Source organism: Pseudopodoces humilis, chromosome 5 (assembly GCF_049639895.1).
Source record: "Pseudopodoces humilis isolate 2021_Gansu_Grassland_sample_001 chromosome 5, ASM4963989v1, whole genome shotgun sequence".
NCBI classification, from domain to species: domain Eukaryota; kingdom Metazoa; phylum Chordata; class Aves; order Passeriformes; family Paridae; genus Pseudopodoces; species Pseudopodoces humilis.
Window position 1 is genome coordinate 2,054 of NC_142204.1, and position 27,694 is coordinate 29,747.

A 27,694-nucleotide genomic window follows, 5' to 3' on the forward strand; every position below is an offset into this window, starting at 1 on the left:
ATAAAATACCATCTTGTGACCTTCAGCAGTGATGCTTCCCTCCCTGCCAGAGCCTGCAGGCTCGTAAAACCCAGCCAGGGAATCGGCGGCAAGGGCCGCTGGAAGCCCAGTTGGGTGGTCTGTGCAGGTATGAGCTACGACCCGGGAGGTGACGATGCTCCCACCATTAGAGAGCCCTGGTATCCAACAGGACGCGAAGCCGTGCCCGGCCCCTCCCGGCCAGGACCACCGGGGAAGGCGGTGTGTGGCAGCGAGCCGAGGCCGGATCCCCGCTGCCCCGAGCGGGCCCCTCCCTCCCGGGGGCGGTTCCGCACAGCGCACGGGGCAGCGCCCCCTCCCCATCCCCATCGGCGGCGGTACCGGGGCCGTGCCCGGCGCACGCTCGGGGGAACGCGGCCGAACCGGAGCAGCGGAGCGCACCGCTCCCCGGCCCCGCCGCTGCCGGTGAGTCCGTGGCTTCTCTGTAACAAAAGCAGGGCGGCGCCGGGCGAGCTAACGGGCTGGGAACGCCGCCACAGTGCCGGGGGAGCGGGGAATGGAGTAGGGTGGAGCGGGGCGGAGCGGGGCGGGCGCTCCTCGGTGCCTCGGCGGGGTCCGGCCACCGGGCAGGCGGGGGGGACCGAGCCCAGGCGGGGCTGTGAGGAGCGGCTCTCCCGGCCCCCAGCCCCGGCGGGAGGATGGCCCAGGGACGCGGTACCGGGCCGCCGCTTCGTGCAGGGCCTGGCCGGAGCCATCCGAGTGGGAAATCTCCAGCGATCTGTTCGTGGCTGCCAAATCTGGCACCCAAACGCGTGGGCTGCCAGCCAGGCCCCGAGGGTCGGGGTGGCAAGCAAAGGCTGCTGCCAGAAGTACCCCTGCTGCTGGAGCTGGAGAAGCTGTCATTGCCCAGGCAGCTGGATGGGGCGCAAGCCGTGGTGCCTCAGGCAGGGATCCAGCAGCTTTGAGCACCTTCCAGGGAGAACAGAATGAGCTGGTGTGCCGGAGTGCGGCCAGGGCAGTGTGTGCTCTGTTAGGGATCCCACCTGCTAGGGACTGTTCCAGGGCTTGCACATTTTCCATGTGTGACGTGCCTTCGGCCTTGGGAAAGATTACAGTTCCCAGGACAATGGAGGACCTGTGATTTTGAGATTTCTTTCTAAGGACTTCCTTCAATGGATAGAACAGAGCCTATATTTCATTCAGTTGTGTTTGTGTCACTTAGCAGTGTAAAGGGAACCAGCATCCCAGACCGTCTCCGCAAGGATGTTGCTTGGTGTGGTGCATCATCGAGAGAGCTGCCTTTGACCCCTTTCTTCTCATAGCCCTTGGTGGAAGAGATAACAAGAAAGCCTGCAGGAGGAAAGCTGAATAGGGGATTCTTACTTCAGTGGTGGTCTCCTGAAAGCCAAAACCACTGGAGCTTAGATTGAGTTTGAGGAAACACCATCTTCTTCTGAGTGGAGATTCAGAGAACCAGAACTGGTTCTTGGAGAGTTCCCACTCTGCTTTTAGCAGCAACTGCAGACTCCAGATGGCTTCACACATTTTTACTTACAGGCATGTTTAGTATTTAGAAAAGAAACAACACTTCACACAAAGTTCCTATAAATCAGACTCTCTTATTTTTTGCGAGAGACAAGAGGAGGCTCTTAATGTGAATATTTATCCTGTGTGTTTTGTAACACTATTTCAGAAGTAGATGTCGACTGTGTGCAAACCCCAGTACAAGGAGAGCACTGGACCACCCTTTCAGGTCAAGGCCTTCCTGCACTTGTAGAGCACCCCTTATATATCTGTGTGTGTATATGTATATTCACACACATACTTCCAAAGAAGGTCCTTCTCTTAATGCTTTTGAGCAGGAGCACCTACATTTAATGAAGAAAAGCCATCATTCTCCCATGACATCCCTTGAATGACACAGCAAACGCCATTAATGGTGAGCAAAGAGTTTTTACAGGGGAGAATGGTATCTTTTCAATACATTTACTTCCAAGAGGATACCATCTTTTTCTCTGAATCCCGAGCAGTAGCATTTTCCATGTCTCTGTTTCCCCACGCACTTGGAAGAGATGGCTTGCCCTCTGTATTTACCGCACTGTTGAGCCGTATCAGTTGGTTGGTGACCAAGTCACATTTGCGTTGTTCAGGGCCATCAGCAGGGTTGTGGCAGCCTTCCGCAGCTCTTCCTCCTTCACTGTCTTCCCAACAGACATCAACAACTTCATTGTCTGCAGTGAAGTCTGCACCTGGCTGTCCATTATCCTCAGGAGGAGATCCTCGATGTCACTGTTGGGCAGCTGTCCTTGCTGCTGGCCACTGGCTGTCACCTCTGTGGCTTGTGGGCCAGAAGGATTTGGTTGTGTGCTCACAGGGAAGGAGGTGGGGATCAGAGCTGCCTCTGTGCCAGGTCTGGAGCCAGGCGTGGGAGATGTGGTGGGGACTGGCTGGGAACCGAAGCTGCTGGATGACATGGCATCACTGCTCGTGATGATGTTGGTGCCTGCTTTGCTGCGCTGCTTGGCTCTGCTGTGTCCTGGGCACGCAGTCCTCTGTGGAGGAGAAAACATGCCTCTGGAGAGCCTTAGGAGCAGGTACCTATGCACAGCTCTGTTCTATGGGTTTAGCTCTCACTGCACAATCTCATCTTTCACATTTCCTACTAAATTGAGGCCAGGAAAGCAAAATAAACCTTCATATCCTCTCCTTGTCAAGTCTCCCCATAAATCTCTCTTGGGAATAACAGCTGTCCTTACTCTCTTCTAGCCTACACGAATCCCCCTTTCTTCTGGAGAAACCTAGATTGTCTCAGCTTGGTTGGGAATGAGATGTGGAGAAGAGGGCTGAGGTGGTCCTCAAAGGTTCATTTTCTTGAAGAATGCCTTCTGCAAAGTCTGCTTTCCATCAAGTGGCTGCCGGTGCCATCTGTGTTAGCTAATCAGCTTGGTGTGAGTGCTCCTGAAAGGTGGGCTTCCCGTGGCTCTCTTCTGTCTTCCCTGTCTTTTAGCTTTCTGTTTTCCCACTTACTCATATTCAGGGCTCTCTCTTTTTGCCTATTAATTGCCCAAAGCACACTATAGTCTTCAGGAAATAGCTAAATAACTCACCTTAAGGAAATACTTTTTCATAATACAGCGATAAAGAGAAAAGGTGCAGAAGTTGTGGAATAAAAGATTTCCTGGCAGTTCAGAGCATATGGGCCCTAGAAAGAGGCAAATAAAGACACAGACCCAGTGACAGACTCCAGTGCTGGCATCTCCCTTAGCAATAACCTTCCTGTGGAGTGACATTCCTCCTTGAAAACCCCTGTGTCATTTGGGAACCTTTTGAGAAACTCCACTGTTTCTTGATCATCTTCATGACCCAAGGGTTGGAGGAGGCTGGTCCTAGGGTCACATGTGGATCAAATCAAATGTGAGAGAAGATGCCCATGAGCACATGCCTTCTCCTCACTGCAGGATTGCTACCCACCCCTCTCCCCCCACTTCTCCTCCCCAGATCCCAAGTGTTTCCTGTCTCGGTGATCAGGGCCATGCAAGACTCCTGTCCAACCGCCTGCCCTTGGGAATCATGGTTGGCTTTACCTGGAGGGATGACTCCGTGGTTTTCATACTCATCCAGTCTCCGGACCAGTGAGTTCTTGCAGCCGTACAGCTCACGAAGGTGGCAGGCAGTGCTGGCTTGGATGGTCATCCGCAGGAACTTGAAGAACTGGTGGTATTCCTGGTCAGAGAGTGGTGTTCCTGGCTGCTGTGCCTTTGTGCCCCGAGGGCCAGCTATGCAGCCCCAGCCCAAGAGCACTGGTGAAAAACAGAGTGCAGGGAGTCAGAGGGAGAAGGAAATGCTAACCATGGCATGTTTGGAAGAGCTGAAGGGCTGAATCCTGATCTCTGTTGCCTTTCCTGGGTGCAGGATCCAGCACATGGAAAATGCATTAACAATCTAGAGATGGAAGGTCCAGACCTGTGGAAAACTTGCTTTGCCCATATTGAAAGGAGTGACAGTACATGGCTGAGGTGGACGTTCACCAAAGCTCGGGAGATTCAAATCTTAAACTGGGAGAAATGTCTTGGAAGTCATGACTGAAACTGAGAATAATGCTCTGTTGTCAGGGCTGGAGCAAGTAGACTGTTTCCTTGCAAGATTTTTTAGCCTCTGCAAACACTCTTCCTCTGGCTAAATAGGTTTTTAACCAAGGTCCTCTCTCAGGCCTCCTTCTCCTGCTTCCCCTGTTTATTTACTGGGCCAGCTCTTCCCTCTTAGCTTTGTGGGTTGACTCTAGACCTGTGCATCAGTGCTCGTGTCTGGTTTAATGCACCCAGCTGTCTCTGTCATGGCATCTCCAGCCTCCACTTCTGTTCCAGCCTGTGCCCACTGCATCCTGCTCTGATTCCTGCCTGGCTCTTAGATCGCTCTGTGGCCCTCCTTGATGAATAAAATACCAACTCCAGTGGTGAGAATTGCCAAAATTATAAGCCCTGGGATCTTTGCACCTGGGGCAGTGGAGGGTGCTTCATCCCTTCCTTTTGCCTCCAAACTGCCCAAGCTGAGGAGCGATGGGGAGGGTGCAGAGCAGCTGGGTTAGCTGCCCTTCCTCACAACTGGGTTTGGAGGAGAGACATTTCCAACTCACCAGACAAAGCCAGATAAGCCCACAAAGCCATCATGGCACTGGGAGCGGTGCCTGTGACAGTTGGGGCCCACTTGCACTGCTGGAGGTGTCACCTCTGCTGCTTTGCCACTGATGTCACAGACACCTGCGTTCCAAACACTCCATCCTCCGCTGCCCCTGCTTTCTCCCTGCTGCCCCCCATCGGGTTGCCCCCTCCCCCAGGCAGTGTTTGTTCATGAACAGGTGTGTGTGTGTCCTTCTTTCTGCTCTCTACCAGCCCTGTAAAATCCATCTGAAAGAAGGCAGTCAAGTGCCCATTTTTCTGGAGGAAAATCCTGGACAGGAAATTCTGCCTTTGGGCTGCTGCTGTTGATAATGTGTGAGCAGATCAAAATTCTGTCTCTTGCCCAGATCTGTGTATGCTTGGCTGATCCATTAGGACTGGATCCACAAGCACTAAATGGGGCTCCAGACCACGGCAGAAAACACTAGGAAGAAAGGTAATGGACCGAAAATTGTTTGAGGAATTGATACTTTTCTAACACAAAATTGGTCAGGAGGCATTTTTGGTCTGGAAGTGTAGCAGGAAGAACATCCAGACACCTGTGAGAAGGCAGTGAGCTGTCAGGCAGCTCTCTGGACATGTGGTTGACCTGTATGTGCTGCCCAAGCTGGCCCTGATTATTGGACCTGAACAGTGGTATCTCAGTGTTCATGGCAAGACAGACAGTGACCCTGACTTGTGTTTCTGGGCATCATTTTCCTATGGTCTAGGTTACTTTCAGCTCCTAAATACTTATCCTCCTGTAATCTCACCCTACAGCACTGTTACCATGACAGGTATTTGGTATGTCTGTTTTCCTTCCTCTGATCAGGACCTGCAGTCCCCAGCTTGGCTTTAACCTTTTGGATAAGTGAAGAGAAGCAGGTTTTTGACCAAAAGCAGCCTAACACTGAGCCAGTAGAGAGACTGCTCACGAGGTAAGAAATTGCATGGAGCATGTCTGGGAAGGGAAGAGCTGAATGCTGAAAATTTGGGGTTTACCATGCTGGCTGCACCCTCCACACTCACCCTGCCTCTTCTGCTCCCTCAGTAAACAGATTCTGCTTCCATGAAGATCTGTAGGCAGAGTATGGCAAAGACAAAACACAGTCCTGGGGTATCTAATACCCTTTCAAAAAGACCCTGTGCAAAATGAAATCAATCTTGTGTATTTTTCAGCAAAGAATATACTCATAATGTTAAAAGGCATAAACCAAAATGTGGCTTTTTCTTCTTTTCGTGCTGACAAAATATGACAATATTTGGGTTGGTTTGCTGCTTTGAGGTTGCTTTTGAGTACCTTTGTACTGCAAATACTTTTCAGGCCTAAGCGTTGTAAACAAAACTTTGGGGATTGGAATAACCAGTGTAGTGGTATCTTCCAAAATCTGCAGATCAGCTGAAACAAAACCTGAGGGGTCTGTACTGCATGACCTCCTACTCCATGTGATAGGATGATCTTCAGTCTGTAAGCAGTGCTGTTCAGCTCATCTTACACTCCAGCATGAATTTCCAAGGTGTGTCTCCAAATAAGTATAACCCATGAAAAACCAGGACCCTCCAAATGTTTTAGTCTAAAAGTTAATTAAACAGTTTATCATTCCACTCAGTTGTCTATCTGTTCTGTAGATGAAATCTAGATACAATTTGCTGAAGAGCTTTCTTTTTAAGGAAAAGGGCTATGACTGGAAGGAAGAAAGGAAATAAATAATCTGCTGGGTAAGGGTGGATGTTTCTGTGGTGTTGGCTGATTTCTTCCATGATTAAGCATGGGAATATTGGCTGAAGAGCAGTGATTCACAGGCAGCAGGAGGAGTAGCAGCTGCAATGGGAATTATCAAGGAAAGCACTCACAATGTTCCTCTAAGCTTTCTAGACATGGGAACTTTGAAGGCAAGCAAGTGACGGGTCTTGCCCTTTAGGGCTGTAATTTTGACAGAGGATCCCCTTTGCAGTCTGTGATACAGTGGCCTCCCATCCTTGAACCATATTCCCTTCCCACTCACCTCAATCTCCATGCCCTCACTGTGCCTGAGAAGGTACCAAGGGGCTGTCTCCTGTGCTGTCAGCTCATGGAGGCTGATGTGCAGCAGGTCTTGGTGGTTTCCCTGTGTGGACTTGCCCCTCAGAGAAGCTGGGAGTTCGTTCATTGCTACTTCCTCTGTTCACTCCAGCAGGTGACAGGATCATGGGAGACACGCAGAAGGGCAGCATTCATCAGGAACTTCATCAGGAAGGTTCAGTGAAAGCTGAACTCCATCTGTTCCCCTCCAGGGAGCTCACAGGAGATTCCCTCCAGGAGGCCGATCAAAGACAGGACCACAAGCAGGAGCTGGAAAGAGAAAGTGAGATGGAGACATGTTTTCCAAAGAGATATGAAATGGTACCTCCTTATGAGATGGAAGTCTGGGGGTGCAAGGACAGTGGTAAAGCCCCTATAAAGAAGGCTATCCTTGCTGGGGACAGGCCAGATCTGTCCATGTGTGGGAATGGTGCCATTTGGATTCAGCAGGTGGGGGAGAAAACCTACAAGTGTCCCGAGTGTGGGAAGAGCTTTAGCCGGAGTTCATACCTGAGCCAGCACCAGAGGATCCACCTGGCAGAGAAACCCTTCAGCTGCTCTGAATGTGGGAAGAGTTTCACCCGCAATTCAGACCTGATCAAACACCAGCGAATCCACACAGGGGAGAAGCCCTACCAGTGCAGCGAGTGCGAGAAGACCTTCAGCCAGAGGTCTAACGTGATCAGGCACCAGCGCACCCACACAGGAGAGAGACACTACCTGTGCAACGAATGTGGGAAGAGCTTCAGCCAGAACTCACATCTCATCGTCCACCAGCGAAGCCACAAGGGTGAGAAACCCTTTAACTGTCTGCGGTGTGAGAAAAGCTTCAGCGACCGCTCCTCCCTGATCATACATCGGAGGGTCCACACCGGAGAGAAGCCCCACAAGTGCCAGGTGTGTGGGAAGCGTTTCCGGGACAGCTCAGCCATCATTCGGCATCAGAGGATTCACACGGGAGAGAAACCCTACGAGTGCACGGATTGTGGGAAGACCTTCCGGCAGAGCTCCTCGCTGGTGACTCACGTGCGAACGCACACGGGTGAGAGGCCCTACAAGTGCCCCGTGTGCGGGAAGGGCTTCAGCCAGAGCTCAGCGCTCACCACTCACCGCCGGATCCACAGGGAAGAGTCCTTGCCCGTGTGCCATGGCAGCCTCCTGCCCAGCCCCGTCCAGTGCATCGAGTGTGGCCGGAGGTGCAGCGACCCCTCCACTCTGGCCAAGCACCAGAGCCTGCACACTGAGGAGCGGCCCTACATCTGTGTGGAGTGCGGGGACAGCTTCCACCGGAGCTCAGCTCTCAATGTGCACCTGAGGATCCACCGTGCCCAGAGACCCTACAAGTGTGAGGAGTGTGGGAAAACGTTCCGGCACAGCTCGGCCCTCGGTGCCCACCTGAGGATCCACGTGGGAACCAAGCCCTACAAGTGTGTCGAGTGTGGGAAAACCTTCTGGAAAAGCTCAACACTTAAAGTACATTGGAAAATACACATGGCCAAGAAACCTTATAAATGTCTGGTGGGTAGAAGAATCCTCACCTCACGCTCACTTCTGCCATAAGCCTGGAGTGGATGTTCAGAGCAGGAATATAAAGTAGTTTTTGGGGGTAGCTAAATGCATGGTGAGAACCATGGTGGGAAAAGACTGACTGGAGACATGGTATATCTGGTGGTAGGGTTGGGTGCTTAATCCCAGAGGCACAAAAAACTTCAGGAGATCTGGAAACAGGGAGTTAGTCCCAAGAGTTGAGTGCTGGGGGTTTAGGAAGGGTCGGAGTCAAGCAAGAGCCTGAGGAATGACCACCAGCTTCAGTGAAAGTGGGGACTGTGAATATATGCTAGAATAATAACTGGGAGAACTGGGCTTGTAAAATACAGCTAAGGCGAAGGTCAAAATAAAGTGTTCCAGGTTGGTTCTGTCTCAAAACTTTGGTTTAGTAAGTCTACACAGTGTTTGACAAGGCATTTCCAGATCTTTTTGGAGTGAAATTTTGGAGCTGAACTTCCATCTGTCTTTTCTTTCTATTTTCCAAATATTTTCTATTTTCCAAATCTTACACGGGACAAAGAATTCCTACTTCATGATAGCTAAGTAACACAAAACTGTAATGGCTGTTCCCAGAAAACCTGGATGCAGAAGCTCTTCCAGTTGAAAGGCAGTCTGTAGCTTCACCCAGATTTGTTGTTGCTAATTTTAAGCGCCTTCCAACTTGGGACATCAACAAAACATGGACAAAAATGTGGCCTTATATTATTTAACCCTAAAAGAAAAGATTTATCCCCAGATGTTCAAGTGTGAACTGGCACACGGTGAGTTCCCACTGCTGGTCCAGAGACTGGTTGCAATAGCCTTGTTCTTTTTATGTCACTCCTCTTTAGGTCGCTCTTGTTTCCAGAGTATTAACATACACAGTTCGGCATTTAAGGACTGCCTATTACATATACCTTTTCTATATTGCAATGTTTTATTGCACATTGTGCGTTTCCACCCTAAATAAAACCTTTTGGTTTTTTTTTTCTCCTCTGTAATCCAATTTTCTGCCCCTCCGTGCGCCGGGAGAGAGCGGGGAAGCAGGGCGAGCGCGGGCCGCGGTCGGGAGCTCGGGAAGAGGCGGTGTCTGTGCGGGGAGGGCAGCGCAGTCTGTGCGCGGCTCTTCCGCCGCGGCACGGGAAGGGGCGGGGGCGGCCCCGGCGGCCGCTCGGGAGCGGGGCGGGATGGAGAGCGGGATGGAGAGCGGGATGGAGAGCGGGACGGCGGCGGGCCGGTTCCCGTTCCCCTACACGCCGTACCGCATCCAGGAGCAGTTCATGGAGGCGCTGTACGGCGCGCTGGAGGGCGGCCGGGTTGGCATCTTCGAGAGCCCCACGGGCACGGTGAGGCGGTGGGGCCGAGTCGCGGCTGGGGCCGAGCGGGGCCGCGGCGGTGGGGCAGCGCTCCTCACCTTGCCGGCTCTCCGTGACAGGGAAAATCGCTGAGCCTCATCTGCGGGGCCTTGTCGTGGCTCCGGGACTGGGAGCAGAAGCGGCGGCAGGCGGAGGCGCGGCTGCTGGCGCTCGGGGCCGGCGGGCAGGACGAGCTGACCCCGCAGCAGGCGCGGCCGGGCAGCGCGGACACGGCCGGGCAGCCCGACTGGGTCACGGCCTTCGTGCAGAGGAAAGAGCAGCGGGACATGGTGGACAGGCTGAAGGTGAGGAAGCGCTCCTGTGTAGAGGACGGGTGAAATAACCCGGAAAAAGGATTAGGAGGGCTACTGTCACATAGTCGCAGAATGGCTGGGCTGGAAGGGACCCCTGGGGATCACCAAGGACAGCCTCTCTGCTCGAGCAGAGTCCCTAGAGCGCGGTACCCTGTGTCCAGACGGCTTCTTAGCATCTCCCGGGAAGGGAACTCCGCCGCCTCTCTGGGTAAACTGTTCCTGTATCCTGGATGATGAGTGGAAAACACCTGAGGTAAATCTGGTGGATGTGCGTCTTTGCCTGCAGGTTGCCCAAGACAGGAAACTGTGGATGCTAAATGCAAAAAGAAGGGAACAAAGCCTGTGTGAAACTAAGTCACGGGCTTCTCATTCTGGCCTGAGAAAACATGAGAAAGAATCCAAACAGTCCTTGGTAAAGGACAACAATCTTTGCAGGTGGTGTTTAGGAAAACAGTCAAGGGGTGATGTTACACTTAACCAATGATAGTAGATGTGTTGCTTTAATGACCAATGAGAGTTTTACCTCTCGGACTTTCTCCAACATGTCTATAAAAGAAGATCAAGAATAATAAACTTTGCTTGTGTGTGTTCAACACACAAGAGAGTCTGTGTCATTTTTCTCGCTGTTCCAAATAGAGCGACAGGAAACTATATTGCTTTGAGCAGAGTAACACTCAGTAGGCGAGCACTCTGGGGGAATGGCACCCTGTACTGGCAGTTTTGTTTCTGTCAAGTCTTTTTTCTATGCCCAGACAATAAGTAGCGATACCAAGGGTTGAGGACTAAATCCACTTCATCCTGCCTACACTCTCCCTTTTTTGTAGGAAGAGCAGATCAGAAGGAAAAAGCGAGAAGATCGTCTTGAGAAAATTCGTCACAATGTGCAGTTAAAATACACAGTAAAGAGGAAGGTGAGTTACTCCATAGAGATCAGAACTTTCCATTTTGGTTACCTTCAGTGTTGTTCATACTTGCTTATGTGTGGCTTCACATTGGCTTTTTCAACCTACCTCTTCGAGGAGCTCTTTGAGGTTTCTGAAATTGGTCATCCGAAATGATTTGTTAGATTTTCTTTTAAAAGTACGGATGTGAAAAACAATTTGTGCATCAATAATTTCCTGTGACAGTTTTTGTGTGTGGGCAGAAATGATGTGTGTTCTGATTGCCTTCTAGCCCTCTGCTTTTCTTTTAAAGGCTTTTAACACATAGTAGCTTTTTTGGGAAAGATCTCTGTTTTATGAGCAAGTATGAACAGTCTGTACTTCTGGAATAAAAATGGGATTAAAGTTTACAGATACATCTGTATTCCCTCTCATTTAGATGCATGACCTGGCCTCAATGCTCTTGGTACTTTTTGATTATATGAGATCCGCAAACAGACAGATTTATTAGGCTGCCAGGCTATTAATTTCTAGCGTGCTCCATCTCAAATATGGTGCAATGTTTTGGTCAACTCCTGTTGAAAGGATATGACAGAAATAGTGAAGAATGGCAAATAAAAAACAAATGGAACAAAGAACTTGTCTCTTAAAAGGGGATGAAGAGCATGTGAAATGAGAAGCATGATGAAAAGCAAGAGAGCAAATGAGAGAAATATTAGATTTGGAAAAGTGACTGATTCATCTTTTCGGTAGTGCTTACTAACTGCTTTTTCTGTATAATGCCATGGTAATAAAACATTCATTGACGTTGAAGATACTGTTTTGAGATGGAAAAAATAAACTTTTCTTTTTGTGACATAAAAGTTAATCAGAAAACTGTGCTTCAACAGTTGAATTGAATCTTTGTAGAGAGGTAGACTTGTGTTAGAGTAATAGTCACACAACTGGAGAAAAAAACCCAAGAGAAATCTTGTTCTAAACCAGTTGCTGAGCTGATTCTAGCTTTGAGTTAAATGTGCACAGAGTGTTTGATTGTATCCTTACATGTTTGTTTGTTCAGGTTTATTTACACACTATTTTCTCTCAGGCAGACATCTTTTATGTGCCACTTTAAGCAACTAATACTGGATTACATGAACATTTCATTGAGGGTCTGTTAGTTCAGCATGTCTTTTGCAGAGAAGGTCCTTTATATTTCCCCTTCATAACTGTCTGTGTGGGCAAGTCTTTGGTTGTTGGTAACAGCTGCCTTCTGTGGGGCTGAACAGCTTCAGCCTTCTGTGAGGGACTGTGCTATCTTCTGACCTGTCCATGCCATAAAGCAACCTCTGTGCTACTGTCTTTGTATCTGGGAAATACTGTGCCTTTATGTTCCTTCCAGAGGTGCGAGGAGGATGAGGCAAAGCGCCTTCTTCAGCTCAGCAAAGAGGCTCTTTCACAGGGAGCTGGAGAGGGTGTTCTAGACCAGCTGGATCACAACGAGGAGGAGCTGATCCTTGCTGAATATGAGAGTGATGACGAAAGGAAAGTGATATCTGGGTAAGGACAGGGACTGAGGGGATTCCATGCTAAGGAAACATTTTCTGTCTAATTTTTGTCTTGCCCTGATTAAAGAAGTTGTACAGATTTTATAGAAAAGTATTTCTCACCTTTTCAAACAGTGTAAGGTGGTGGTTGTTCTGGGGTTTTATTTAATTGGTTGTTTGGGGGCGTTTTCATTTGGTTTGTTTTGGTTTTTCTAAATTTTTGTTAGACTGATCTGAGTGACTTGAAGTGCTTTCTGACAAAGTGCATCTTAAAATGTGTGTCAGTGTCCTGCCTTTATCCATGCCCAGCTTCCCAAAGAGTGGATTGATGGATGCTGAGTGAATGACTCACGATCAAGTTTCTTGCATTAGAAAACCAGAATGGAACTCAGGACACCAGAGGAAGCTGTCAGTTCTGCAGATTAGCACTGGCATCTTTGGATACTCTAAAGGCAGAGATGTTCACATTTCTGAAGACAGAGCTTTGGCATGAAAACACCACGCACACTTTTCTCTCTCATCCGTTTGTTTTATGCAGAAAGCCAGAAGCCATACATCAGCACAAAAAGTCAAACAAGTTTAAATTACAAATTTACTAATTAGTGTCTAGACAGATCCTTCTGCCTTAAAAATTGAAGAACACTTAACTACTCTTTTCATATGTAGTTAGTTTATCAAACGTTGAACAGCTGTTGCCTTTGAGGAGCTCTATGGCAGCTGAATGCTTTCCTGAAGCCTTTCTTTATGCAATATCTGGAGAGTGGTAAACTGCTTCTAATGGGAAAGCTTTAGAAAAAGAAGTGAATAAGCTCACCAAAGAATAGTAGAGCATTGATTAGCTTATGCCTGAGGCTGAGGCCCCTGAATCAAAAGGAAAAAAAAAAAAATCTTGAACTTGGAAAAAGGGCACAGCCCAGGAGAGACTTTTCCTTTAAAGAGAAAGGCTTGACTTGATTATGCACACTTACACTGTTCTTAAAAAGTTAATTTTTCTTTTACCACCTGAGATGAGTCCTGAGGCTCTTTTTGAGATGACTTAATAATTTCTCTTGAGACCTCAGTCTTGTGGTGGAGCATCATTTGATTCTTACTGTCGGTGGTCTGCTGAAAGGAAACTGTTTGAGCTTTTTATTTTCTTAGGCTGGAAGAAGAAGAAGATGATGATTTGGAAGAGGATCATGTGACTAAGGTGAGATGAGGAAATTAAATAGTGCCTCTTCATAGAATAGTGTAGGAGTGAGCAGAATTATGGCTTTCTTGCACCTTTCCAACAGTCAGGCAGTACAGAAGGATTTAAGAACTAGTTTCCAAAACCTGCCAGGTTTGTTGATAAAGACAGCTAGTTCTGCTGTGCTCATCTCCTTCTGGACTACACTGCCTGCGTAAGCAGTTTGCTGTGCTAGCACTGCTTAGTTTTTGCTGTGTCTTGCTGTGAAAGCACACAGCAATAATTTTTATTCCTCTCCCATGGTAAGTCCCTGTTTTGTAGAGACCTTGGGAAATTAAGTGGAAACAAAGGCAAATGCAGAGGAGAAAAGAAAGATGGGGCTTTTGGCCTCAGCAGTTTTAAGGTGACACTCAAACACGTGCCTTCCCTTGTGCTTTTGAAGGCTTGAGCAAGGTGAACCTTGTTGAAGTGCTTGCATACTTCCTTACATGATTGGTCATAGGTAGGTATTTGCTTCCATGTTCTTCTTGTCTTCCCTTTGTTCTTCCTCATTGCAGATCTACTACTGCAGTCGCACTCACTCCCAGCTGTCCCAGTTTGTGCGCGAGGTGCAGAAAAGTCCCTTTGGCAAAGACACGCGTCTGGTCTCCTTGGGATCCAGGCAGGCACGTGGTGGTGTTCTCAAGGGACCCAGAACACACTGCCAGGAGCTGTGTGGATCTGGTGCCACAGAAGTCACCTTGGGGACACCTTGAGTCTCAGGTTGAAAAACTAAAGCGAACATGGGTCACAACACAGATCTGTGTGATGTACATTTTTCTGTGAACTGTGCTTTGGTCATTTACCCTTTGATGTAAACACAAGAATACGTTTCACCTTTTCTAATACAGATTACAGATGTCTGAGTCACTGAGAAGGTGCACCTCTTAGTAGACTAGTACTTTTGGCAGCATTTTTTAGAAGCTGTTGTGTAGCAGTGAGCTCTCTTTTTCTCCTTTTTTTCCTTCCTAAATTTCTAGTTTTCGGGCATGTTTGTACCAGTTAGTATGAACAATGTTTGACTGGTAGACTTTTCTGTTTTGGAATCTGGCCTGAGATTGCTCTAAAGAAAATCTTTTGTTTTACACTTTGTTTAGAGGGTGCACATGAGGGCACTTCAGCAAGTGAATTGACTCCCTTCCTCTCTTTGCACGTGCCAGAATCTGTGTGTGAATGAGGAGGTGCAACGCCTGGGTGCTCTCCAGCTCATCAATGACCGCTGCATGGAGATGCAAAAGAACAAACATGGTATGAATGCTTGCAGTCTGGGGGAAGCAGTTCCTGATAAAGGTGTCATGAGAGTGTGGAGACAATGGGCACTGCCAGTCAGTTCAGGCAAGATGGGTAGGAGCTTGGAAATAACAGGTTGGAAGAACAGGAATCCTTGGTACTTTTCTTGATCTCCAGGCTATGCTGAGATCAGGATGAATTTTCTGAATGTCTTAACCTAGTCAGGACAGAAAGATACTTGTGTTTGTTAACTCACTACTAGAAATGTTGGAAGATGTCACATGCTAAATCTAACTGGCAAGAGTAGTGTCCACAGTGGAGATGGAAATGTTACTGCTGAATAATTTTTAGATAGGCGATAGGTCAGGAATACACACATCAAAGCTTGCTTTGAAATCCATGAGGTTCTGCAAAGTGGTTGTTCTAGGCTGTTGTGTGTGTTGCTCATAGCTTTCTTTTGATTTCTGATGTTAGAAAAGAAGAGTGATGAGGAGAATGAGGGGAAGAAAAGACGTGTGAGTCGCACCACGTGCCCATTTTATTCCTATGAGCAAATGCAGTTTCTCCGTGATGAAGTTCTAGTGGAAGTGAAGGATATTGAGCAGTTGGTGTCCTTGGGAAGGGAGACCAGAGCCTGCCCATATTATGGGAGTCGATTTGCCATCCCTGCTGCTCAGGTAAGGCATAACAGTTTTAGTGGCATTAATGCCAGGCCCTCTAAGAATGGCCTGCTCCCTCTAGTACTGTTATATTAGATTGGAGGAGTCTGTAAACAGGCTGTGCTTCTGTCAGCTGTAGTTTTGCTCAGAAAGCAAAGGAAAATGAGAATTCCCATCTGAAGTTCATAAGGATGCTGTATGTCTCAGCATTTTGGAGTACTTGAACAGTTCAGCAAGTGTGAGGCAATACTGACACATAGGTCAGTATTAGCTCTTAGCTCTTACACCACTCTTCTTCCTTGCTGGATTCTCTCTGAAGACATGCTTTCAGTGCTCCAAAGCAGATTTGGAAGGTAACCTAAGCCCATACGCAATAATTATTTCTCTTCAGCTTACATCCCAGTGTCCCTCTCAAGCAAGTGCTCCTGGTTTTGTTCCTACCTTTCCCATAATAAGAGTAAGTCACTTAGCTGAATTCTGCAAGGCCCTCTGACACCGGCTGTTAATGAGTGGTTGTAGAATGCCTTAAGTTTGTGTAAGGATGAGAACTGGAATCAGGGCACTGTGTGCTTCTGCTGTAGCTGGTGGTGCTGCCCTATCAGATGCTTTTGCATGAGCCTACCAGGAACGCTGCCGGGATCAAGCTGAAGGACCAGGTTGTGATCATTGACGAGGCCCACAACCTCATAGACACTATCACCTGTATCCACAGTGCCGAGGTCAGCGGCTCTCAGGTGAGTCACAACCTGGCCTGCTAATGGAGAGGGACATCTGCTTCCAGCAGTGCCCTTTCTTCTCTCCTTTATAACAACAGCTTCTGCTTCTGTTTATGTAGCTGTGCTGTGCCCACTCCCAGCTGTCGCAGTACATGGAGCGATACAGGTGAGGATCCTGGGGGGGAAGAGCTCAGCAGAGGCAAGGTCTGTGCATGCCTTGGCTTGCCTCGTGGCTGCAGGGTATTTCTTGCTCTTCCCCAGTGGAAAGTTACTGCATTAAGAGTTCTGCAGATGGAAAGACACTTGCTTCATTATCCCTGTCTAGAATCCATCTAAGTCAGACCCCTGGGGCTGGTATTAAACAATGAGACGGGGATACCCTGAGGATTCTGTTTTTCCCTTATACACTCAGTTCCTTTCCCAGTATCTCCCTCTAATCATTTCTACTATGTGATGCAGTGTTTCAAAAGATTCAGTCTTTCATGTCTCTCCCTTAGTCTTTCACCCGCTGACTGGCATTGTGGTAGAAGCAGGAAGCTCTGAGGATGAGGAAGCTGTATGTGGGTTTTGGCTCAGCATCTTGCCATCCCTGCAGTGGCTGATTGTTGTGTTCAGTACTGATAACTCTGAATTTTTTGAGCATTATTGCAATAGAGTCTGGAGGCATCACTGCCATTGTAGTAAACCAACTATAATTAATATGCAAAGAGAAGTGCAGTGGTAGGAACGGGGGCGGGGAGCATGGATAAGTGCTTTGGGATGACCTTGGGCAGGACAGCCACAAGAGTCTGCTCTGTCACAAACAGAGAGAGTGAACTTGGAAGAAATCTTAGTTACTGTCTGTCCCAAAGGAAGAAGAGTTCATGTACTTATTTCTGCAGCTCAGCTGGTTCGGTTAGTCCCTGAAGAGGTTTTGGGGCTCATTTTTCACAGGAAACGTTTGAAGGCAAAGAACTTGATGTACATTAAGCAGATCCTGTATTTACTGGAGCAGTTTGTTGCCATGCTGGGAGGTAAGCAAACCTCTTGTGTCTCCAGGGATACTGATAAACTCTGAGCTAGTTAGTGCTTCCTCAGGACACTGTCCCCCTTCCTCCTCTGCAGAGACTGCAGGGAAGTGTTGCTCGTGTCTAGGTTCAGATGCCAGTAGTTTTATTTCTCGGGCTGGTTTGTACGTGGGGAAGTTGACTGGTGTCTACTTGAACCCTTCTCTTTTTTTCACTAGCTGAGGAGCAGCAGATGACATTGTAAGTTGGTAGAGGCAGTTTCCTTCTCTTTCTGTGTGGTTTTGAGATCCAGTTGGAGTGGGGATGATGTAAGATGCTAAGTGAGGAGTACAGCAGATGTATAACAGTGCAGCACAAGAACTGCATGAAGTAAATCTCTGGGTCATCTGGTAGCAAGGCCTTTATGCATGTCAGCATGCATCTGCAGAATGAATCTTTCTTGAGTGGCGCCTCTCCTTTGTGAGAAAATATTGTTTTGCTTTGATTTTAAGTTCACAGGAATTTGCAGGGCTCCTTCTCTCCACTGATCGGTTTGCTAGAACTTAGTGTGTCTTAAGGAAAGCATGTCTTAAGTTCATATAGAACTTCCTCCATGCCAGGGGAAATGCAGGCCTTTGGGGCAGGGGCTACAAAAGTGAGATATGAGGTGGGTGCTAAACACTAGGACATAAAATGCAGTGGGTGGCAGCAATTAATCCTGTTCTGGCTGTCAGGCTCTGGGCATGTAGGTGTCCTTAGGTTTTCCCCTCCCCTCCTTGCAGTTGCCTGCCAGTCTCTGTGCTTCCCAGCTCCCTGCTGCTGTACTGAGGATGGGTGAGGGATGCATTGCAGTCCCTTCCCTTTGTCTTTGCAGCACGATGACTACATAGTGTGTGAGCATTTCTGATGACCCACCCTACCTGCTGCTTCCTGCCACAGAAGGAATGGAGGTGGTGTTCCTTAGGATGCAGCAGCACACTTGTTCTACAATGTAGGGCTAGTCTACAGGGAAAATTGTTAATACTCCCACTCCATAAAAGGAGTGGGAGCTGATGTTCTGTCTGTATAGCTATTTTGCAGATGTGTAGTTACCTCTTGGGTTTTTTATGCACTGTACCTATCAAGCTCAGTCTTTACTTTCCTGCTTAATTATGAGGGAGGATTAATTATGAGGATTCAAGCCTTCCTTGAATTGGTTTCATGCTTTACAGGTAACGTGAACCAGAATCCTGGATGTCAGGCAGTTTCCCAAACAGGTAAGACTGGAGTGAACTCCTGGGGTACAGAGCTATCAGTCAGGGACACGGGTGTGAGCAGTAAGGGGTGCAGGCCCAGCAGCAGCTAATAATTTCTTTTTCCCTTTTCCCTATTTTCTTTCAGGGACAGTACTAAAATCCATCAATGACTTTCTATTTCAGAGCCAGATCGACAATATCAACCTCTTCAAGGTAATGCAAATGTTCTCTGTTAGGGCACAGGTGGTGGTGACTTGTTTGAGGTTATCTGGAGTGTGTATGAGAGCTGGAAACAGAGCCAAAGCCCACATGGCAGAATCTGCTTTCTAGCTGTCTGTAGGCAAAGCTACACTACAAGGACTGTGGATGCCGAAATTTTGCTACTCCAGTACCGTAACTCCCTGCCTTGAACCTCCAAACACAGCAGCTTAACACTGTGTGTTTCCACTCTGGAATGCCATTGTAATAAACTCCTGTCTGGCTGGTAGCGCTGACAAAGAGCTGTGCACCTCTCCCTGAAAGCACAGCAAGTGACAGCCTTGCTGGACAGGGATCAAGGACAGCAGGATGGGAGAAGGGGTGCTTACTGCCAGTTCATTTTCCTGTCTTCCTCCAACAGGTTCAGCGGTACTGTGAGAAGAGCCTCATCAGCAGGAAGGTACTAGCCCTGTGGTTTCATGGTCAGCAGTGTTCCAATGCTGTTTCACACCTGGAATTTGAGATGGAAGATGCAGCAGCTGGGTGGGAGCTTGTCTTCTCCACCCTGTTCCACAAACAAAATGGTTCCTATAAAAAGTACTATATGGGCAGATTAATTTTTGCTTATCCAGAAAAAAACATACAGTGTGGTTTACCATGGTATTCCAGTGAGTGCCAATTCTGTGCTGCTTGGCCTCAAATCTGCGATCCAAGTAGGCTGCATTGCACTGGAAGAACAGACATCAGAGACTTGTTTTGCTTTTATTCAGTGGGTGGAGGAAGGTAATGGGAACTGGTGCATTCTGATTAGGCTGGTCTGTGAACACCTACTAAGGGACTTAATTTGTGGCAGGCCAGCAAACCTGCCTTTATCTTTTCTGATTCCTGCTGTTGCTTAAGTTGTAAGTCTTTCTGGCTTTTGCCTGGCAGCTTTTTGGGTTTGTGGAGCGATATGGGGGTCCTGCTTCAGCTGTGAAGACCAACAAGGAGAACCAGAAGCTGGCTGGTTTGCAGAACTTCCTTCTGACCCTTCAGCAGGGATCTGATAAGGAGGGTGAGTTCAGGCATCCTCTCCTTGTGCATCTGTGGGCAGAGTGAGGATGTGGAACCTGCATCTCTCTGCGTGAGGAAAGGGGGGAGGCAGATTTGCAGAATGAGAGACTGAAGAAGGTGTCCTGAATGGGTGTTTTTTAACAAGTCTCACTAGCTGACCTAGGCAGCTGTACATGGGATTAGTGGGGTCCCTTTCAAACTGAATGATGTAATTCCATGTTCACACCGCCTGCACTCAAGCTTTGCGCTTCCGTGTCCTCCTGGCTCTGGGACCCAAGCGGCTGCGTGTAGTAGCTCTGCTTAGTGGTGCCATCCACAAAAACCAGATCTTTCTTTTTATTTTTTAATTTAGCAATGAGACAGAATTTGGCTTTTCCCCTTTAATGTGTCTTTGTTCTCTGCTTGCATATGTGCCCCAGGTATCATGTTCCTATAGAGCATGTTTTGTGCTTAGCCTGTCTTTAGAAGCGTGGCCTAAGTTGCCTACGTCTCCTTTTGTTTTTGGGCCAGCAGGTGCCCCCCAGAGCCCTCCCGGGGAGGCTGAGCATGACCAGCTCCGAACTGCCTCTCCACTGATGCAGATTGAAGGATTTCTCTCGGCCCTCACAAATGCAAACCAAGATGGCAGAGTCATGCTCAACAGGCAAGGTACTGGAAAGGGTGAGCTGGGGAGAGGTGGCATGAGTCAGTCACAAGCAGGGTGCTGCACTGGCACTAAGGGAGGGCAGATACAAGGGTCTGTGGAGAACCTGCAGCAACATTTGTGCCATGTGTGATGTAGGCTGGCAGGCTTGGTCTGTCTGAGGATGCTTATGACCCCAAGGGAATTTTTAACCAAGGGCATTGGGGCTGGGGTTTGCAGATGTCTGCTCCCATTTTGGATGTCAAGTTTTGTCCTGCAGTTTACTGCACCTGTTGTACAGCTCCAGGGAGAACAGGAAGCAGAAGGTAACTTCTAGGTTGGCATTACCTGCTGTTGCCTCTGTCAGTGTTGAACAGCAGGTCCTTATTTTGAGAGACAGGGACCTGCCAGAGTGTCTGGGTCAGGAGGTTGAATCTCTCATATCCCTGAGTATGTGTCACAGCTAGCTCCTGAATGCTCTTCTCTCCTTTTTCCAGGCACAGTTGGTCAGAGCAGCCTCAAATTCCTCTTGCTGAATCCAGCTGTCCACTTTGCCAAGGTTGTGGAAGAATGCCGTGCTGTCATCATTGCCGGAGGCACCATGCAGCCGGTGAGGGAATAACGATGCTGTGCTGGGGTCTCAGGAGGTCGGTGGTGCAGTCTGCAAGCCGGGGTGGAAAGAGAGCAGCCAGGCTGAGCTCGCGGTAGGTTAGAACTAGCACGAGGAGCAGTCGGAGGACCTCGTGATGCCGTGGGTCGCTCTGCAGGGCCAGGGATCCCGCGGGGACCGTGCGGGGTCTCTGCGGAAAGTCGGTGCCGCTGTCTGCGGGCAGAGGGCGCTGCCGCTCCTCTCTGGGGCAGCGCGGGGGAGGCTGCCCGTGACCAGCAGTGCTGGTGCGGCCGGCGTAGAGCTTTTTGGGACACTGGTGCTTTACTTGTCTTGGTTTTGTGGATCTTAGGTGGCTGATTTCCGAGAGCAGCTGCTGTGCTGTGCTGGTGTGGACCCTGCCCGTATCGTGGAGTTCTCCTGTGGTGAGTGTGCCGGGCTGGCAGGGAGGGCTCAGCGGCTGCAAGGGCTGCATTTAACACTGTTCTGTCAGCACTCAAAGCAGCGTGGCATCTTTTGTAAAAATCAGGGCAGCAAAGGGCTGTGACTTTCCTTTCACTCTGAGCTTCCCCTGTGGTCCTGACTGGTATTGGCAGGCAGTGATGCCATTGGCATGCCTCCTTCCCAGGGGCTGAGGGGATGGAAGTTGGAGCAGCTGAGTGACTTAGGCACTTTGGCTTAGCCAGGCAAACGCTGGCCTCTGTCACTCAAAGGCAATTAAAGTTCTTCAGCTCATGGGGTTTGTGCCAACAGCAGAGATGTTGACTCCCACTACTTGTTTTTGTCTCCAGGACATGTGATTCCTCCAGAAAATATTTTACCCATCATCCTCTGCAGTGGTCCTTCCAACCAGCAGCTGGAGTTCACTTACCAGACCAGAGACCTGCCTCAGATGGTCAGTTTGTCCTTTGTTCCCTTCCTTGGGATGTCCTTTTTGCTTCACATGCTTATGTTTCAGAGCAGGGTACACTTGTTTAAGAGGTGGGCTGAGCAAAAGCCATGGCAAAGGAAATCCCAAACCACAGGAGCAGCTGCAGGTGTTTTGGCACTTCTTCCTTCTTCCTGTGGCAGGGCAGTAAGCACCCAAGGCCAGACACTAAGTCTGCTCTGCCCTTGCTGAATCTCAACCAGATGTGCTAACCAGCTCTCAACATCTGTTCTAGTGGGACAGCTTCCATCCACTGAGGCAAACCTGCCTTTCCTGAATGACCACGGCTCCACAGCCACAACAGAAACCCTGGGCTAGGGAAGATAGCCAAGCAGTGAAGAGCTTTTTAGTGATGCCCAGCTCCCCATGGGAGTTGTCACAGACCTGGCATGTTTCCCACATTTACTCCTCCCCTAAGGCATGTCATAAGGAAGGTGTGATCCCGGGACTGAAGAGAGAATTGGAGCAGCATTAGGTGGGGTCCTGTCAGCTGCAATGTGCTTTAATCTCTCTTGCAGATGGATGAGACAGGTCGAATCCTTTGCAACCTGTGCAATGTGATCCCGGGAGGTGTGGTGTGCTTCTTCCCCTCCTATGAATATGAGAAGCAGGTGTATGGACACTGGGAGAAGACAGGGCTGCTCTCCCGCCTGGCAGCCAAGAAGAAGGTGATTGTGCAGCCAGGGCACTTGGTACTTCCCATGGAGGTGTCAAAACACAAACAATTCCATATGCATTCCAGGCCTCTCTCAGAGTTGTTCCCATAGTCTGCACAGCAGAGCAAAATGGATGTTTATCCAGCTAATCCCTCCAGTAATGAATAAATGATACTTCCCGGGCAGCTGAGCACTGAGCTGCGATCTAAATGAGATTGATTGCAGCTATACATTCTTGAAGTGCACAGTCTATGTGGAGGCCATGGGGGCAGACAGTCTTTGTTTCCTGTAGCCAGCAGGCTTATTCTCTTGTGGCTGGGGAGGCTGTTCAGGTTCAGCTCCTACAGGGATTTTGTTTTTCCTAGGCTCATCTGTGTGTCCCTTGAGCACAGACCAGCACGGCCAAGGGCTAGGCAGAGTGAGACAGCACTGCAGTTCATAAGACAAATGGCATTTTGCTATCTGCTAGAAGTAAAGATGAGAACTGGAAGACTAGCAGTGGTGACTCCTATTGAAGGAGCAAAGAGAAACATTAAATAGGGAGATCAATGCAAATATAAAATCTTTGCAATGACTTTCATGTATTTGGAAGCTGGGTATTGAAAGTCAAGTACTTCAGGTTGCAGTGCAGGGATCTTGGATCCTGTGCCAGGGGAAAAAAAAATTACATACACCCTGGCTGTGACTTCTGTTTACCGAAAGCTAAACAACTTACCAAAGTCCCAGGTATTTCACAGCCTCGGTGATTCTTGACATTCTGGCACATGGAGCAGCTGGTAGGTTTTTGGGTGGAAGCACTGTGCTTTATTTTCTCTGCGTTTGTAGAGTTCTGAGTCTCATTGAGGTGTGTCCTGTCAGAGTCCCAGTGCTCTGCTTGGTTTCTCCAAGTCTTTGGGCCACACACAATTTGTTCCAACTTTCAACTCTGATTAGTTCTTGTTTGTCCTTTATAGTCTTCAGCAAATTGGATATGTGTTAACAAGGCAGTTGGGTATAAATGCAGCCAGTGTGACTTTCAACTGCCCACATACAAGATCAAATCTTAGGAAGGGAAGGTTCAAGGCTTTCCTGAAGTTGCTGAGATTATATATAAATTATATATATATTTATATTGTATATAAATAACAGAGGAAAAGTTAATTTAAATCAGAGGCTTAAATAGCTACTTTTCAATAAGTTAGTTTTGGGTTATACCTGCAATTGCCAATTTTTTTCCTACTGAAAGGCCGATTTTGACTGGTAAAATTTTATATTACTTCTTGCTGACCAAAGGAAAACACGTTCTGTAGGTTTTTTACCGATACAAAGAAGATATATGTTGGACCTCTTGTTTACTAGGAAAACTACTTGTGTTTTATGCCAAGGTACAGCACCTGTACAAACACAGCTGAATTAACTGCAGAGGTTTTCAGTAACTAATTAGGTCTGCTAGAATAACATAAAGAAATACTACTTTTTTATGCTTTGCATGAAAAGCTAATTTATTCACTGGGCAAGGGGAGCTGCTGCTTGGAATGAATTGATGATTCAAATTGATTGGTCCTGTTCCCGTCCTCCAAGATTTTGCAGCTGTCAAGTCTCCTGACCCCAGAGAGTCTTGGTTCATAGGTGCAAGAGGTGCACATTGCTTTTCTCAGCTCTCGGATGACTTCTTGCAGTATTGAATCAGTCTGCCAAAGCTGAAAGGGAATCTTGAAGGGGCAGGAGCAGCTGCTGCTCCCTTCAGAGGCCAGCTGTAAAGAGCTGTAGTGCATTTTCAGAGTGGAGGGAAGGTACTGGTTAAGTTAGTTTTTCAGGCAATTTTCCCTTCTGTGACCTCAGTTCCATATGCTGTTTAATGGCATTGGGGTAAAATTATTTGCTTTCTTAAACTGTTTCCTGTTGCTGTAACTGATGAACTGTGCCTGACAGATCTTTCAGGAGCCTAAGAAAGCCAGCCAGGTGGAGCAGGTGCTAGTGGAATACGCCAAGTGCATAAAGGTAAGCTGAGCAGGCAGGCTGGTGGGAGTGTGACAGCCCAGTGGGAATGGGAATGCTGCAAAGGAGGGCACTTCTAACAAGCAAAAAAGGCCTCTATCCTAGGTGTGGGAGTGTTTCTGAAGCACAGAAATCTTCCCAGCTCTGGTTTAAGTTGCTGGTCCCTCTCCTGCAGCGCTGCAGCCAGACGGGAGGACAGATGACCGGGGCCCTGCTGCTTTCTGTAGTTGGAGGCAAAATGAGTGAAGGGATAAATTTCTCCGATGACCTGGGAAGGTAAGGTGACTGCTCCTTGGAAAGCCAGCTCTGGCTTGCAGTGTAGTGACTCCAACCACGATGGGCACATCAGTACTTGCATAGGTAGAAAATCCTGGGGCCTGTGTGACTTAGCTGATGCTTAAAGCAACAGGAGGGTCTGCTGGGTGGTGTAAAACCCACCTGTCCAGGCCAGTCTTCCTGTGAGTAATGCAGTTAGGCTTGCTGTACTAGATTATCCCTTGTTCTGGCACTCTGAATCCCTCTGCAGCTCTGTTCAGCACGTGCTTGTCAGACTGCTGTGCTTTATTGCTGCCTTTGGTTTGCAGGGCTGGCTGTCTTTCAGGGGTGCAGTGACCTCTAATTTATCAGTCTATTGGCAAAGTGCTCTAGGATGAGACATTAAGAATAATGCAGTCCTCCCTTGCAGGTGTGTGATTATGGTGGGAATGCCTTACCCCAACATTAGATCTCCAGAACTCCAGGAAAAAATGACTTGGCTTGACAAAACAATGGTAAGAGCCACTTACACCTCTGTCTCTTTAAATTTTGCTTTATAGTACTAACTTCCCAGCACATAGGTCCCAGAGCTGCCTTGAGAGGTTTTATTTTCTTTGAGCTCACCCTCATTTCCCAGACAGTGTGGTACTGAGAGCACAGCCTTCTGCAGGCTGCTCCTGAACATGTGGCCCTAAACACAGGGAGAGAGTTCAGTGGAGGGAAATGCCACCAGGACTTGTTGGCAACTCTGAATTCCAAGGGGAGCAAGGACCCTTCAACCCAGAGGGGGTGGCAGGGTAGTAGGAGCTGCTTGCCAGGATAATTTGTCCCTTCTCATTGCTCACTGGAGGTGCTGTTCCCAGGGACAAGATTTCTGCCTTCAAGGGGACACCTTGGGTTGGCTCTTTGTGAACGCTCAACATGGTTTTCTAACTATGACCTTTCTTCTGTTCCTCCTTACACTCAGCTTGGGGTCTGCCTGGCCACCCGCTCACGCTGCAGGGGTAAAAGTATTTACCTCACTTAGCCATTAAGACTCTCCAAAATTTGATTTACATCTGCCTTGTGTTCAGACTTGCTTATTTCTTCTTTCCAGCCCAGAGCTGCTGGCCAGGCACCGAGCAAAGTGCTGATTGAAAACCTGTGCATGAAGGCAGTAAACCAGTCAATAGGTAATTCATCCTCCCTTGGACAGGCTGGGGGATACAAAATACACTGAAGGAGGAGGGTAGGAAAAAGGATGCATTACAGATGATGGGAATGCGATCTTCCTTGTCCGAGAACACACAATTGACTTGGCTATTCCTTGTTTTTATCCTCTGTTCAGGCAGAGCCATTCGCCATCAGAAGGACTTTGCGAGCATCCTGCTCCTGGACCACAGGTATGCACGCCCTGCCATCTTTAACAAACTGCCCCAGTGGATCAGGGAGAGGACCCAGGTGAAACCTGCCTTTGGATCAGCGTTTGCTGAGTTAAGAAAGGTCAGAACTCGTCGTATCTTATGTCTACCAACACTGTTCCCCATTGTCCTCATCTGGACCTTACTCAAGCCTTCCCTTTAGAGTAAGGCCAAGGACAAACTGCCTGGTTTTGTGTGTTCCCAGTTCCATCGAGGCAAGTTGGATGCTTTGTGATGTGGACCAGAGAACAGATGGTATTTGTCATTGTGAGTTACACCTCTGAAGACTAGGTAACATAACACAAGTTGCTGCCTTTCTGTACCATGGACTTCATAAAAATCTCTGCCTCCTGCCTCCTTTGTGGATGTTTGCTGTTCAGTATCTGAGTGCTGTGATGGTGAGGCAGCCTTTCAGCACCACAGCCAGGAGGGAAACTGGGTGTAGATCTGAGGCAGGTGGAGAGAGTAGCAGCGGGCACCCACTTGTTTACAGCTGTTAAGGTTTTATTTAAATTGATTAAATACTTTCAATAAAAACACTCAAGTATGGTAAGTATTATTTAAGTACACTTAAGTTTCAGGAGTAATTATTTTCACTGAACACATATGGTTTTTTCCCCATCAACCACCAAGTGTAGGAGGCCTGACTGACCGATGCCATCAGTGAGCTTTTCACAGGAATTGTAAACTAGCAGGCCACTAATTTACGTCATACTGGAATAACAGAGCGGTGATGGAGCAGCTGTGGGTAACATTTCTTCTCACCCTCTTTCTGCCTTGCTTCAAGCAGGCAATAGGTTGAAGCAGTTAATTCTTTCAAGGGGAATAAAGATATGGCCACAATACAGCACTTCTCCTTTGATCACGCTTAAGTACAGAATTGCTCTGCTCTTTTTAACCGCTATGTTTCTGAATTCAAATAACTTTTTAAATTTAACTTTCCTGGGGTTCTCTCCAGGGTTATGGGTCAGTGCTGGAGGGCAGCAGTAACACCAGGGACAGCCACATAATCCCTCAGCTGCTCCCAGCTACCTCTGTCATCCTGAGCAAGCCTCGTCCCAGGAGCTTCCTTTGCTTCTTTTCCATTTTCAGCGGCTGGACGCTACCTCTCCAGGCTCTTCACAAGGAAGAAGGTTTTTGTGGCACAGAGCTGTTACCCGCTCCCTGTATTTTAATTAGCCCCACAAGGAAAGAAACAGCTGCCTCTGAGAAACTTCCATCGTGACTCACCTGCCCCTTGAGTAGGTCCAAACCTTATTGTCTGCACAAGCTTTGGCTTCAGGGAGGGGAGCACCTGCTTCTAGCCTATGGCTGGTGGTGCTGGGCTGTAAGACTGGACAGCTGGGCTTTCCCTTTACACATTCCCTTTACACACTCTTAATTGATGACACTTCCCCCTTTTACCAAAGTGAAGGCAGTAAGGACCTGTTTCCTTCAACTTCATGGAAATTTTTCAGACAGCAACAGTTTCACACTAATTCTTAATGGATCCCATCTATGACTCCCAGTCATCCTCATCCTCCTCACCTACGGGCGGCTGCGGAGGTGGGAGGGGTGGTATTGAGTCTGACATACGAGCAAAGGCACCAGCAGGACTGCCAGGAGCATCGGCATTCCCAGAGGCTCCCGGTCCTTTCCCTGAAATACCTGTGAGGGAAGAAAATCA

The 27,694-nt window shown here is 48.4% G+C and overlaps 4 protein-coding genes across 15 annotated transcripts in view; 2 read left to right on the plus strand and 2 right to left on the minus strand.

The window, feature by feature from the left end:
• The first annotated feature begins 364 nt into the window (after nt 1-364).
• Nucleotides 365-9,214, plus strand: LOC102109143 (uncharacterized). The gene is made up of 3 exons (XM_005530568.2): nt 365-444; nt 5,467-5,572; nt 6,809-9,214. Exon 3 carries the CDS (start codon nt 6,823-6,825, stop codon nt 8,254-8,256), a length of 1,434 nt encoding a protein of 477 aa, XP_005530625.2. The 5' UTR covers nt 365-444; nt 5,467-5,572; nt 6,809-6,822; the 3' UTR covers nt 8,257-9,214.
• LOC102103396 (uncharacterized) lies at nt 2,091-6,784 on the minus strand. The gene is made up of 5 exons (XM_005530536.2): nt 6,661-6,784; nt 4,613-4,663; nt 3,564-3,779; nt 3,087-3,181; nt 2,091-2,531 (listed from the first exon to the last, which is right to left on the minus strand). The coding sequence occupies exons 1-5, from the start codon at nt 6,782-6,784 to the stop codon at nt 2,091-2,093; spliced, it is 927 nt and encodes a 308-aa protein (XP_005530593.2).
• A 196-nt stretch (nt 9,215-9,410) lies between the features above and the next one.
• DDX11 (DEAD/H-box helicase 11) lies at nt 9,411-26,581 on the plus strand. Of its 5 annotated transcripts, none has more exons than XM_088054826.1 (26): nt 9,411-9,569; nt 9,659-9,883; nt 10,717-10,803; nt 12,155-12,312; nt 13,440-13,488; nt 14,025-14,132; nt 14,667-14,754; nt 15,211-15,413; nt 15,977-16,129; nt 16,231-16,277; nt 17,045-17,124; nt 18,309-18,353; nt 18,478-18,545; nt 18,952-18,990; nt 19,461-19,584; nt 20,094-20,231; nt 20,703-20,815; nt 21,165-21,237; nt 21,604-21,707; nt 22,259-22,408; nt 24,308-24,376; nt 24,549-24,649; nt 25,059-25,143; nt 25,725-25,800; nt 25,956-26,110; nt 26,234-26,581. In XM_088054826.1, exons 1-26 carry the CDS (start codon nt 9,411-9,413, stop codon nt 26,261-26,263), a joined length of 2,727 nt encoding a protein of 908 aa, XP_087910952.1. In that variant the 3' UTR covers nt 26,264-26,581. The 5 variants fall into 5 exon arrangements, with proteins under 5 accessions (XP_087910952.1, XP_005530626.3, XP_087910953.1 ...); XM_005530569.3 differs by having other exon boundaries at nt 9,419-9,569; nt 20,097-20,231; XM_088054827.1 differs by having other exon boundaries at nt 9,419-9,569; nt 14,025-14,075.
• WASHC1 (WASH complex subunit 1) overlaps nt 26,576-27,694 on the minus strand; it is a 38,583-nt gene continuing 37,464 nt past the window's right edge. For all 8 annotated transcript variants that reach the window (XM_014259350.2, XM_014259349.2, XM_014259348.2 and 5 more), the window contains one exon: nt 26,576-27,675. In XM_014259350.2, coding sequence (XP_014114825.1) covers nt 27,524-27,675 — 152 coding nt within the window. In that variant the 3' untranslated portion in view covers nt 26,576-27,523. The remainder of the gene's footprint in view (nt 27,676-27,694) is intronic.

Bases quoted from the DNA above. Each gene is read 5' to 3' on its own strand.
- LOC102103396 (XM_005530536.2), bottom strand. From the start codon at position 6,784: ATGAACGAACTCCCAGCTTCTCTGAGGGGCAAGTCCACACAGGGAAAC. The intron at 3,780-4,612 runs GTGAGTTGGAAA...GTTTTTCACCAG, and splicing joins GGCTTATCTGGCTTTGTCTG to TGCTCTTGGGCTGGGGCTGC. The intron at 2,532-3,086 runs GTGAGTTATTTA...TCTCCTCCACAG, and splicing joins TGAAAAAGTATTTCCTTAAG to AGGACTGCGTGCCCAGGACA.
- LOC102109143 (XM_005530568.2), top strand. From the start codon at position 6,823: ATGGGAGACACGCAGAAGGGCAGCATTCATCAGGAACTTCATCAGGAA.
- DDX11 (XM_088054826.1), top strand. From the start codon at position 9,411: ATGGAGAGCGGGATGGAGAGCGGGATGGAGAGCGGGACGGCGGCGGGC. The intron at 9,884-10,716 runs GTGAGGAAGCGC...CCTTTTTTGTAG, and splicing joins ACATGGTGGACAGGCTGAAG to GAAGAGCAGATCAGAAGGAA. The intron at 24,377-24,548 runs GTAAGCTGAGCA...CCTCTCCTGCAG, and splicing joins AATACGCCAAGTGCATAAAG to CGCTGCAGCCAGACGGGAGG.